Source organism: Arxiozyma heterogenica (assembly GCF_036370985.1).
Source record: "Arxiozyma heterogenica strain weizmannii chromosome Unknown scaffold_7, whole genome shotgun sequence".
NCBI classification, from domain to species: Eukaryota; Fungi; Ascomycota; class Saccharomycetes; order Saccharomycetales; family Saccharomycetaceae; genus Arxiozyma; species Arxiozyma heterogenica.
Genome location: NW_027042660.1, coordinates 264,780 through 279,166, shown reverse-complemented (window position 1 = coordinate 279,166; position 14,387 = coordinate 264,780). Strand labels below are relative to the sequence as shown.

At 32.5% G+C, this 14,387-nt stretch overlaps 3 protein-coding genes and 1 non-coding gene across 4 annotated transcripts; 3 read left to right on the top strand and 1 right to left on the bottom strand.

Moving 5' to 3' along the window:
• Nucleotides 1–317: 317 nt before the first annotated feature.
• Nucleotides 318–1,808, bottom strand: ARO8 (bifunctional 2-aminoadipate transaminase/aromatic-amino-acid:2-oxoglutarate transaminase; the record flags this gene model as incomplete). Its single annotated transcript, XM_064861265.1, has 1 exon — nucleotides 318–1,808. One exon carries the CDS (start codon nucleotides 1,806–1,808, stop codon nucleotides 318–320), a length of 1,491 nt encoding a protein of 496 aa, XP_064716942.1.
• An 839-nt stretch (nucleotides 1,809–2,647) lies between these two features.
• KEX1 (serine-type carboxypeptidase) lies at nucleotides 2,648–4,663 on the top strand (the record flags this gene model as incomplete). Its single annotated transcript, XM_064861264.1, has 1 exon — nucleotides 2,648–4,663. One exon carries the CDS (start codon nucleotides 2,648–2,650, stop codon nucleotides 4,661–4,663), a length of 2,016 nt encoding a protein of 671 aa, XP_064716941.1.
• A 2,417-nt stretch (nucleotides 4,664–7,080) lies between these two features.
• PWA37_004790 lies at nucleotides 7,081–7,154 on the top strand. The gene has a single exon. It is a non-coding gene; the product is annotated as a tRNA-His (tRNA).
• A 1,876-nt stretch (nucleotides 7,155–9,030) lies between these two features.
• On the top strand, nucleotides 9,031–14,019 carry PWA37_004789 (uncharacterized protein; the record flags this gene model as incomplete). The annotated part of the gene is made up of 1 exon (XM_064861263.1): nucleotides 9,031–14,019. One exon carries the CDS (start codon nucleotides 9,031–9,033, stop codon nucleotides 14,017–14,019), a length of 4,989 nt encoding a protein of 1,662 aa, XP_064716940.1.
• Between the last annotated feature and the right edge of the window lie 368 nt (nucleotides 14,020–14,387).

Below are 14,387 nucleotides of genomic sequence, written 5' to 3'. Positions count from 1 at the left end.
TATATATATATATATGATTGTGAGTGAGTGAGTGAGTGAGTGTGTACACATGTACTTATAAGCTCTTTATATTTGTTTGTTCTTTTTTGCAAAGAATAAACAACAATATATTTGTATTATATTATTATCAATGCTAATAACTTATCTATAAGAAATAACAATATTCTGACTATAAGAAGAACTCATGTATTTTATTAAATTTGGCAAAGTGCTACAAGAATCAATATCCATTCATACATACATACATACATAAAAGAAGAAAGAATAGAATAGAATAAAATAATTTATCATTTTAATAATCAATATCTAGAATTTAATTAAGTGCAAATTCTTTTTTTTAAAACATCAGCAAATCTTTTTATACCATTTTCTAATTTTTCTGGTGCAACAGCAGCAAAGGTACCTCTAAAGAAAACAATATTTGGATTGGAGATCTCTTTAGATTCCTTTGGTTGAGCAGGGGTAGTTTCACCATCAGTGATGAACCAAATACCTGGAACCACTAAAACACCATTACTAATGACGGTATCGTAGATATGCTGTTCGACTTTAGTTGGGTCTGAGTCAAATTTAGTCTTAAATTCTGGATGAGCTGAAGCATCAATGTTTACAGTAAAGAACATACCAGCAATTGGTGGATTGATAGTAAAGATTGAAGTATCAGGTATATACTTGAACAAACAATCAATAGCATGGTTACGTTTCAATAGATATTCATGACGTAAACAGATCAACCAATCTAAGTAACCTGACTGACCCCACTTATTTAAAGTAGAAGATACCATGGCTTGTGTAAAACCTGCTGGTGCCTGGATAGTCATTTCATGTAGTGAAATATAAGCTTTCAACAATCTTTTAGAACCTGTGATCCAACCTAATCTTGTACCTGGTGCCAAAACTTTAGAGAAAGAATCCATTCTAATAACACGGCCTTCAGTATCTATAGATAAGAAAGTCTTAGCTAGAGATTGTAAAAACTTTTCATGGGTTGGTCTAACATCAGTCTCCAGCTTAGCTCTTTCACCAAGGTCCTTAATGTATCTGCCTACTTGCAAGAAGTAGTAAGGTTCATCTTCAATAATAATAAAATCATGTTTTTGAGCAATCTCATAGATTTCCTCCTTTCTCTCATCGGATAAAGAAGAACCTGTTGGATTTTGACCGGTTGGGATTGTATATAACAACTTTGGTTTTGGAGCACCTTCAGTCCAATTATCTAATATTTGAGCCAATTTTGAAGGAATTATCCCATGTTCGTCAATTGGAACAGGAAATGTGATGACACCTTGTGCTTGAGCAGCAGCCAAAGAAGAAGAGAAAGAGTGAGCCTCAGCCAGGATAACATCCCCCCTGTTACAGAAGACTCTCAAAGTGGATTCCCAAGCGTTGGTGTTACCGGTGGTAGCCACAACGTCCCAGTCTTTATATTGCATGTTATGGATTATTGTAGTGTGCTCTCTTAAGAAATTCATCAATTCTGGTTGACCAGCAGAGAACCCATATTGTAAAGCTCTTGCAAGTGGGATATCACCATCGTGTAATTTTTCATTTTTCTTCAATTCAGCTTTCAAGATATCATTATTTCTGGAATCAATTGAGGCACCAATACCTTTAGTGAAAGGTGGAATTGGTGAATCAACCGATAGATTATCCCATGGGAAATAGTCAGACATTGGTAGACCACCACCCAAGAAAATAATATTAGGGTCGTTGAACAGGTGGATACAAGTTTTCAATGGAGATGGTTTCCTTGCTCTAGTTTCATCAGAGAACAAATGAGTCAAATCTTTGGATTCTGGTAGAGTCATCTTTACAGGTGATATATACTTCCTTAATGGTTCTAAACTTTATTTTATCTTCGATTAATCACCTAGAAGCAGGTATATGTATATGTATACGTAGATGCATACAAGTAAGTAGATAAATAAGAATGTATATACATACTTGCAGACGCAAGCGAGTATTAGTGCATATATATATATATATATATATATATATATATATATACGTTATTATTTTACTGTTTGTTTATTTTACTAGTATATGAAATCGATTGAACAGCCTCCCAAAGATAAAGTAAAATGACATAGAACGACACGAATTGAACCCAACCGGACTGAAATGAGAATAAAGTAAGAGTCATACACATGAAAACGAAATGATTCTTTTACCAACTTTTTTGGTGAGAAGATTTTCCAAAATTTCCTTTGCTTCGTTTGTTTCTGTTTATGTTTTTATTATTTTTTTACAGTGGAATTTAAAATTTACTCTTTTTTTTTTATCCTTCTTGTTTTTCCCTTCACAAAAGTTTAACATCGCGGCAAATTGCGGAAAACAGCAGAAAAAAAGAAAAACACCAAAAATGTTTCTGTGGCTCGAGCAATTTTCTGTTTAAGACACATTTTCCTAATTAGATAGTAGACATCTGGAAATAGAAAACATGTCCCAAACAGTTCGGAAAAGCCACGAGAGAAAAAATGGAAAACGAAAAATTGCTTAAATTTTTGAAATTTCCATCAAGTGTTGATTTAGCTTTAATAACGACAACCATCGAGACTTTAAACATACATTAAGGAAAGCGATATAATGTTAGGAATGATGATGTTGGCAACTCATATGCCTGAGAATATTAGTAGATAACAAGACAATGGTTAGTGGTGAATACTATTTACATTTACTACTATGTGTTTGCTATCTTTTATCGTTGACATGGGCTGCAGATAAGTCTAGTACTTCCGATGATCTATTATTAAACCAATACTTAGTTGACCCGACACAACTACCGGGCCTCGATAAAATCAAAGATGTAAATTCTATTCCACAAATGTATGCAGGTCACATTTCTATGTTTGATGATATTAAACAAGATCCAAACAACAACAACAATATTCCTTCAGATTTCGGTTATTTCTTTTGGAAGTTTCAAGATAAATCATCACAACATAATAAAGATTTCGATACAAAACCTCTAATATTCTGGTTTAATGGTGGTCCAGGTTGTTCTTCCATGGATGGTGCATTGGTGGAAATAGGTCCATTTAGAATAGACCATAAGGGGAATGCAATCATAAATAAGGGCTCTTGGCATACAAGAGGTGATTTGGTGTTTGTTGACCAACCTATTGGAACTGGGTTTTCGTCTTTTAAAGGTGAGTCAATCAATACTTTATTTGAGAAAGATCTTAACAAGATCAGTGAAAGATTGATGGAATTCTTAAATAAATATTTCGAACTTTTTCCAATGGATCTTAATAAAGATATTATTTTAGCTGGTGAAAGTTATGCAGGCCAATATATCCCATATTTTGCAAAATTCATACAGAACCGCAATAAAAAAATTGTTTCACAAGATCTGAAAGACAAGCTATATCATTTGAAATCTCTTTTGATCGGGAATGGTTGGATAGATCCAACTTCTCAATCCTTATCATATTTGCCATTTGCTATGGAGAATGGACTCATTGATAGGCAATCACAATTTTTCATAGATCTACTAAAACAACATGAAGATTGTCAAAATAAGATCAACTCTGCACTTAGCGATTCCTCTTCAAAATTTGAATACCCTGAATGTCAGAAAATTTTACAAACATTATTAACCATTACAAGTGATGTGGAACAAGACCAATGTATTAATGTCTATAACTATGATTTAAGAGACTCATACCCAGCATGTGGAATGAATTGGCCCGAAGATATCAGTAATGTCGCCAAATTTTTTTCAAAACAACAAGTTCAAAATGCTTTACATATAAATAAAAATTGGGAGAATAGTTGGAAGGAATGCAGACTAGAAGTCGATGAAGAACTAACTAACCAGGGTATGGCACAATCAATCGCTTTGCTACCAAATTTATTAAGTGATGGTATTGAAATTATTTTATTCAATGGTGATAAGGATTTAATATGCAATAATAAAGGTATCTTAGACAGTATTAGCAATTTAGAATGGGGTGGATCAACAGGTTTTACCAGTAATGTTCAAGATTATGAATGGGTTTACAATAATCCAGATTCTGGTTTAGATGAAACTGTAGGGTACATCAAATATGATAAAAATTTGACATTTATTAGTGTTTTTAATGCATCTCATATGGTCCCATACGATAAAAGTGAAATTAGTAGAGGAATTATAGATATTTCTATGAACCAGGTTTTATTATCTACTACTGAAGGAAAAGATATTATAATCACTAGTGGTTCACCATTCAAACAAACAGATGAAGAAAACGAAGAAGAAGAAGAAGAAGAAAAGAATACTGATGATAATGATAACGAAGAAGAAAAAGAAGAAGAAGAAGAAGATGCCGACGAGGAGGAGGAAGAAGATGACAAAGAAGAAAATAAAGACAATATTAATGGAATTATTATGATATCTCTGTTCAGTTTGGTTGGTATATTTTATGGTGGCCTCAAATATCGTCAAATTATTTTATCCAAGATTTTTGGTTCATCTTATGAAAATATCGGTAATCAAAAAAAGAAGGTTACTTGGGCGGATGATCTTGAAAATGGGACTTCCTTAGAAGAAAATTTCGAAGATAATACAAATGATCATAACAATATAGAAACAACCAAAGCAGATCACATAATTCCAACATCTCCTTTCGCACCCAACAATGCAGAAGTGGAGAACATATTCGAGTTGAAGGATATGAAATAAAAATGACTCATTACACGAAAATATAATTTAACCAATGGTTTTCCCACATGTAATGTTGTTGGAAAATGACAGTTTTATTATTGTCATTTCCATAAGAATTATCTTCAAATTATTTTTTGCGTATAATATGTTAATATGCAAATGTACTATAATATATATAGAACATTTTAAGTAAAAGTCTTGAAAAAAATAAAATAGTTTACACCGAATACTGTGTACATAATAAGTGTATACATATATTTAATATAAAAATAATATATATATACATATATACATATAAACTTAATAAAGTTTCTCATTATCATAAACACTAAGAGTTGCAAATTCCACTAATATGTATAATTAACCTTCTTGAAAAGTAGTGATGTTTGGAGTTAGCCTTGTCATGACTCCAGTTACTAGTAAATCGGATATCCAGTTTATTAAAAACCTACACAAATAACATACATAACTATACATTATGTTTATACAGAAATACAAATTGATCCTTCATTTTTCTAATTATATCCTCAAATATTTTCCTCTTACGAAATATATTTTTTTTCTAATTCCATTCTTACCAATATAATAAAAAAACAGTCTTTAATAAAGAAACCCCATGAGCATATTGTTCATATCTTGACAGATCTATAATTATATATATTTTTGTTGGAATTTGGAGCACTCAGCGTCCATAGTAATGGCAGACATTATTAAATTATAAATGATTATTTTATTTTTTATATTAAATATATGTATATACTTATTATATAGCGTATACAGTATACATCCTTGTATTTATTTCAAGTCTTCTTTTAAGTTTTTTATTTCTTTTCAAATCTCTAAAAAACATGTTTGGTGAGAAACAAAATGTTTCCGATATATTATGGTACATCCATACACCACATAATATACAAAAAAACTAATTAAAAATAATTCTTATGGAAATGGCAGTAATAAACTCTCATTTTTCAACATTCTATGTCATAATAACATATACGTAGTCATCTTAATAAGCTACAACTAATAATAAGAATCTGTTAACTATCATAATATTGTTGTGGAATAGAATAATTATGACCATCGAGATTACATAAGATCCTGAATGAATCTAGAACTATTTATTGTTTTAATAAGTCCCACGTGTATTACTAATTACCATGATTAGAGAATTGAGGTGTAGTTCTAATCCACTAGTGCACCTAGATTAATGTAATAAATTTTAGGGTTTGAATCAGTCAGATCATTAATGTACTAATCTGAATAATCGATCGAGCTCCAGAAAACACATAAAAGGACAACGTTTTCCGGAGATAAAAGATCATCTTCCATAACCTTTTTTTGTAAATAATCTATATATTGTATATAAACATAAATAGAAAAACAAGCAATAATCCTTAATTCTCCTATATATAACGTTCTTATATATATCTAGGAGGGTTAAGGGTTTATTGCTTGTTTTTTTTTTTTGTATTATACGATGTGCTACATATAATTATAAATCAACCAAACATATAAATTTAGATACCAAGATACTGGTCCTTTATATATGAACTATGGGTTGATAGTTTCTTATTTGAGGTTCTGTAACGACTGTCACCGTAGATACATTTCTCCTTAATTAGCTATTTAATGTTTCATGAATGTTTCATTTTGTTACATAGTATTCAACAATCACATGGGATTTATCAACAAACCCTAAGTCCTATAAATCCAAACTAGACTAGAACCTTTTCTTGACAACCATCACAAAACCCTAACAATATTTTTCAACCCTAATCGTTTTTTTATATAATCATAATACCAAGGTTGATCTACGACAAATATGTTGTAGTATGGTGTGGTGAAGTTCTTTGTGTATTCCGGGGAAGCGCAAATAATATTAATAGTAATTCAAATAATCGAGACAGTAATCAACTATAGTCGATAGTATAATTACTAAAACGGTCTTATATATTAAGCGGCTTATATCGAGCTAATGTACTTATTCGAAGTTACTTGACTTGTTACTTGCTTATACATAATATATAAATTATTTACAAGAAACGATTATGGAAGATGATCTTTTATCTCCTGAAAACGTTGTCCTTTTATATGTTTTCTGGAGCTCGATCGATTATTCAGATTACTACATTAATGACTTGACTGATTCAAACCCTAAAATTTATTATATTAATTTAGGTGCACTACTGGATTAGAACTGCATCCCAATTCTCTAATCATGGTGATTAGTAATACACGTGGGACTTAATAAAACAATAGGTAAATTCTAGATTTGCCAAGATCTTATGTAATCCAATCTTTTTATTATGCAGCATCTAATGTTGTAGCACATGTATGGCTTATTAATACACTAATTGGTTCTAGATTCATTCAGGATCTTATGTAATCTTGATGGTTATAACTATTCTATTCTACAACAAAATACCAGGATGTCCTGCCATCTTAGTATAGTGGTTAGTACACATCGTTGTGGCCGATGAAACCCTGGTTCGATTCCAGGAGATGGCATTTCTTTTTGCCTCTCAGATGAGGACCTATGGTGTAACAAACCTGAGGTTATGTGTTTCTGATAGCTGTAATAGATGAAAACCCGATTACGAGAGATATACTCTTCTAGACCCTAAAATAGATAGATATAGCTTGGTTGTTGTCTATATATGACATATAGACTATACTCGACATAAAGAGTAAACTAATATATACAGGTGTACAGATACACATAATTATATAAACAAGATAAAAACGAAAAACAAGAATGTAATACCCCTGATATTACATATTGCAAGAGATACCTCTTCTAGATTACTAAAATAGATAAATGGTTCTTGATTTATTGCCTGTATATGATACATAAATTATACTCTACACAAGAGGTGAATTAAAACACACAGATATACAGATACTTGCACTTATATAAACGAGTAAAACAAAAACGTTGTTATTGACTGAAGTGTTCACAAAATCGTTTATAATAACATCAGGATTTCATTTGTCACAAATACCAATAATAAAAAACAAAAGGACTTATATATTATTGTAAGGATTACTTCAAGTAGTATACTAAAATATTGTTGAGAATGAGCGCCTGTATTCATTGGATATATAATAAACATTCTCAATATTATATTAAACAGATTTAGTATACAAAATTATAATAAAGTTCTTCACTTTCTTTCTCTATATACAACATAGAAGTAATAATACACAAAGATTGTAAATAAGATAAAAATAATGTATGATGAAATCCTTGGCTTTATATATGTTAACATTAAGCCATTTTCCTCTACGAACAGTAAGGTGTTTAATAAACAAACTCAACAACTTTTGGTGACCTCTCAACAGTTATTACTCAACAATTTATCGTTTAGTGTCTGCTAAAATCTTACTGTTCTATCTATTTCATTATAGAACATTCTATTTCAACAAATATGGATATTGATTAAATATATAAACGCTTATGCATTATATAATTGGTTGATTATAACTATTAAATAGAATATGAATGTTAATGTTGACGATTATCTCTAGTACCATGTCTCAATAATCAAAGGTCTCTTAAATAAAGCTTTCCGATAATTTACTACCAAGCCCATTCCACGATCGATGAATCATTTGAATACATTCACAACCTTGGGTCCAGAGTTTTAATTGTTCCAAGTCCTTCGCCTTGACATTCAGTGTTACTTGCAGACTACATATTTCAGGATTTCCAATTAGAACTTCCTACAATTATGAAAAACCAGCTTTTTTTTGTAAGGAGCGTAACTGGAAATCCAGTAGATACGCAATTCCAAGGGTAACACCTGAGTGTCTGGGTGAAGGATTGGTACAGCCATGTGCGCAGTGGCTTGTATAAGGTATTGACTCTGATTGGAGGATTTCCAGGGAGCGATAATTATATCAGATCTTGTCAAGAGGCCTTTAATTATTGAGAGATAGGCTAGGGGTAATCATCTTATTTAAATACATCTTAGTAATGATATTAAGAAGTAACTCTTAATATCATACAAAAAAAAACAACAAGAAGAAGTAATACTACAATATCAGGGTTATTAAATAGTAATATATAGAGCTGTTGAAATAGAATGTTTTATGATAAAATAGATAGAACAATAAGATTTTAGCAGACACTAAACGATAAATTGTTGAGTAATAATTGTTGAGAGGTCACCAAAAGTTGTTGAGTTTATTTATTAAATATCTTACTGTTCGTAGAGGAAAATGGCTGAATATTAACATATATAAAGCCAAGGATTTCTTCATACATTATTTTTATCTTATTTACAATCTTTCTATATTATTATTTCTATGTTGTATATAAAGAAAGAAAGTGAAGAACTTTATTATAATTTTGTATACTAAATCTGTTTAATATAATATTGAGAATGTTTACTATATATCCAATGAATAAAGGCGCTCATTCTCAACATGGTAGCTTTCTGTCTGGACACACTAGTGATCCTAGTGCTGTAAATCCCTCCACGGGCGCTGGTATTAAAGCTTTTAACATAAATACCAGTCAAGACGCTTCCACTGCATCCAACATCCCATCCAACCCTCAGTTGGAACATAATTTAAATGCTACAACAGATGTTGACCCATCTTCTAGGGAATCTGGAAACAATGCTTCTCCAGATCAGCAATCTGCTCCATACGGTTCTTCCACGCCGAACAATCCTTCTCAGGCTGGAAAGTCATCCTATCCTGATTCTGGTACTAATGGTCCATCATATGACCATCATATTCCAATAAACGGTTACCAACAACCAACTGGTTTCGCTTATATGCCATTTCCTTATTATGGTCAACTACCGGGATATTATTCTCCCATCAATCCAATCCAACCAATGTTTCCAGGTTCACCTAACCATTCATGTACATATAACAACCCATACATTCCAACTACTTTATTTTACTGCTCTAGTGTTGGTCTATTTAACTCCTGGGTTCATTCCTTAATAAAACATTTGATTGCTTCTGGTCTAAAAGATTTGGTTCCTGATTCACACGATCGTACTGTAAGAGATCCAACGCCAGAAGAATCTCAAGGTTTAATTAATTTATTTTTCACCCTTGTTCCTCAGAGCAGTTATCCCGATTGGGTTCAAGAATGCTTTCACAAGCAAATGCATCCCTATGATGTTATTCGTCAGGCCATGACATACGACATTGAACGCAGTAATGTCAATACCATTATCAACACTATTAGATCTTTAAAATATAATGGTGGCTACCCAGCATTTCAATTTACAAGTTATCTCCATAACTTAATTGATCAATTGAACCCCACGGATCTTCAAACCCACGAGTACCTGCTAAAACAAACAATTCTTGATACGTTAACAGGTACTTACGAATCCATTTCTAAACACTTTTTTAAGAGTGATACCCCATATACTATAAACGACATTTTCTCTTCTATCAAGAGAGAATATCAATACTACCATCAAGCTTCACAAATTTCCGATCCACATTTTTCCCCTAATCCTCCATCTTCTTCAAAAAAACAGTATCCAACAAATCCATCAGTGAATAAACGAGCAAACAACACATCTACTGTGTTGAACACCAAAAATACTACAGTTCCTTCAACAGTTAAGCCAAAAGCCAAATCTACCAAAGCTCGTTCTAAAAAGGTTAGCCAAGTTAAAACCCATTCAAATAGCACCTCTATTCCTCAACAAAATAACCCAGTCGATCCAACCTTACTTAGGCCTATTTCAACTTCACTAAATCCTGCATATTATATGATGCTAGATTCCGGTGCTACGGTTACCCTTGTAAAACATAAAGAGATGTTGCACAATCTTCGTGACTCTCATCCTGAATCTGTTCAAATAACCTCATGCTCCAACACGGATATCCCATACGATCAAGAGGGTGATTTAATTCTAAAAACATTAAATGGCAGCCAAATAAAAATTCATGCCTTTTACACACCCACAATTGATCACACCATTTTATCTACTAGTGATCTCCGTTCTCACCATCTGTTTTTAAACGAGCGTCTCAACACCATTGAAGATGCTAATGGTGATGTTGCAGCAAACATTGACTCCTCAAATGGTTTACATTGGTTATCCAATCATCATATTGTATTTCCATCTACTGCAACTCGTAAATCTGTAAATGCGTTAAAAACTAAATTTCCTTTAGACATGATTCATCGCATTTTAGGTCACGTCAATGTTCAGTCAATCTATACATCCATCAAAAATAAAACCTTCAATAATCTATCTATAGACGAAATTGATTGGTCTAACCTTAACAATTTTCAGTGTCAGGACTGTCTCAAAGGAAAAAGCAGGAAGAGACCACATATTGTTGGTTCACGTCTGCAATACCAGCAGGTGTTCAAACCATTTCAATATATTCATTCTGACCTGTTTGGACCAGTAACTGTGGCTACAAAACCTGAATGGTTTATATCGTTCACTGATGAGGCATCTAAGTTTAAGTGGACTTATTTACTAAAAAGGAAAGATGATGCAACGATCCTACATGTCCTCAAGTCCTTTATTGCGACTATTGAGCGACAATTCAAAACCCCCATATTAAAATTCCAGTTTGACCGGGGAACAGAGTACACCAACTCTGCAGTAAAAACGTTTCTTTCTGAAAACGGTATTCAAATTGTTTATACCGACGCAGGTGATTCCCAAGCTCACGGTGTTGCGGAACGATTAAATTTAACATTATTAAATGATTGTCGTACTATTATGAATAGTGCAAAACTCCCACACCACCTATGGTATTACGCTGTGCAATATGCAACTATAATCCGTAATTCCATATATAACAATTCTATGAGGGATTCACCTCGGTCTAAAGTCGGTTTACTAGGACTTGATACCAAGTCACTGCTACCATTCGGTCAACCGGTCATTATTAACCTCAATAAAACTGCCTCCAAATTACATGTCAGAGGTGAAAAAGGTTTTGCTCTAATACCAGATGCTGAATCTTATGGCTATTTATTTTACCTCCCAACTAAACGTAGGGTGGTATCCTCATCCAATTTTGTTCCAATTAAACATGACGTTGATATTCATGAAAATGAAGAATATGATGATTCTATATTCGACGATCTCATCACAACTTTTATATCAAAATTTGAACATACTACATCTTCAAAGGACGAAATTGAAGCCACACCTTCTGATAATCATAAAGATACAGTTTTATCTACTCTATCCTCATCACCCAAATCATCTTCCCTCGTTAACAAAGATCCACTCTTTAAAGATAAAATTTTAATTCAAAATGATGCTGATGCTGATTTGAATATCACCACCAATACTACTTCCAATTCAAATCCATCTAACAACCACACTACTCATCCCACCTCTTCTGATTTAGAGGAACTAATCACTCCCATCGACATCAATGATCCTAATCAACTACCCTTAACTCTTGTTGAACCTTCATCTCATCCTACTTCTGATGAATCATCACCACTGCCCACTGCTGTCTCTACTGATACTACATCTTCATCTACATCTTCATCTACACCACCATCTAGTAATCGTTCATCAAAACTCACCCCCATTCCTACTGATAATTTCTACGTTGACAATAGTACCTTGGGTGGTACAAGATCTGGTAATCGTCAAAAGAACACCAATGTAGAAACGCCTGAACCTGTCGATGCCAAAGAACGGCAGAAGCGAGACAGGGACGAAAGAACTAAGGCACGTATTGGTAAACGTAGGAAAACTACAAAAACATATGCAGTAAATTACATTGCTGCTACACGCCACACCATAAACCAGGTCAGCAGTGAAGAGAACAACCAGCATGGTCCATTACAATATTTTCAAGCAATCACACACAATAGGGATCCAATTGAAAAAGAAAAATTCCAAGAAGCATATGATAAAGAGATATCTCAGCTGACGAAAATGGGTACCTGGTCGGTAAAAACTATTGAAGCTACAGAAGTAGACAAATCCAAAATTATTAACTCTATGTTTATTTTTAGTGTCAAGCGAGATGGTCATCACAAATGCAGGTTAGTTGCTAGGGGAGACCAACAAAAAGCTTCGACTTATCAACCAGATCTGATGTCAAACACTGTTCACCATTACGCTCTAATGTCCTGTCTATCAATAGCTTTACAAAACAACTATGATATTATACAATTAGATATATCATCTGCTTACTTGTATGCTCCATTGGAAGAAGAACTGTACATTCGTTCTCCACCCCATTTAGGATTACGAAATACAGTACATAGACTAAAGAAATCACTTTACGGTTTGAAACAGTCTGGTGCAAACTGGTATAAGAAGATAACCAATTTTATTATTAATAGTTGTCATATGAATTTTGTACCAGGATGGCCTTGTGTATTTTATAAAAAAATCAATGATTCAATCGTGATATTATGTCTTTTTGTCGATGATATGGTATTATTAACTAATAATCGTCAACTAATAAATGACCTTATTTCTCAACTCCAATCACAGTTCGAAACCAAAGTTGTCAATGACGGTGCTCAAAAGATTAATCAATATGATGTTCTCGGTCTGGAAATAGAATATATTAAAGGATTATCCATGAAAATGGGTATGGCTAAATCTTTAGAAGAAAAACTACCGAATCTACGTGTAGACCTTAACAAAAGTAGAAAAGTCCCAGGAACACCTAATGAAATTATAAGAGAAAGGGAATTTTATCCGACTGAGCAGGAGTACAAGAATAAGGTGAAATGGCTACAAAAAGCAATCGGTTTAGCTTCATATGTCGGTTACAAGTACAGATATGATATATTATATTATGTCAACACGCTAGCTAGACATACTCTATATCCATCAAAACAAGTCATGAGTCTAACCAAACAACTAATTCAGTTTATTTGGTCAACAAGGAACAAACGGCTCATATGGCACAAGACGTCCAACTCCAACATTAACTATTTAACTGCTGTAACTGATGCTGCTTTTGCAAATCAACACGATATGAAATCACAATTTGGAAATATGTATTATCTAAATGGAAATTTGATTGGTGCTAGGTCATCTAAGTCAACAATTACATGCACCTCTTCTACCGAAAGTGAAATTTATTCAATTTGTGAAGCAATTCCAAGATTAAGAAATTTAAATGTTCTAATTCAGGCTATATCAGACAAGGAGGTCAGGTGTTCAATATTAACTGACAGTCAAACTAGTCTCCATCAAATCAAAGTAAGAGACATATCAAAAATCAAGAATAAATTTTATGGTACTAAGGTTTTACGCATTGCTGAAGAAATTGAAAATGATAATATATCAGTGAATTATATTAACACAAGTCAAAACGTTGCTGATATTCTTACAAAACCTTTGAGTGTTAAAATTTTTGCCAAGCTAACTGAGAATTGGATCTACTAAAATTGAATTGATCTATGGGTGGTATGTTGAAATAGAATGTTTTATGATAAAATAGATAGAACAATAAGATTTTAGCAGACACTAAACGATAAATTGTTGAGTAATAATTGTTGAGAGGTCACCAAAAGTTGTTGAGTTTATTTATTAAATATCTTACTGTTCGTAGAGGAAAATGGCTGAATATTAACATATATAAAGCCAAGGATTTCTTCATACATTATTTTTATCTTATTTACAATCTTTCTATATTATTATTTCTATGTTGTATATAAAGAAAGAAAGTGAAGAACTTTATTATAATTTTGTATACTAAATCTGTTTAATATAATATTGAGAATGTTTACTATATATCCAATGAATAAAGGCGC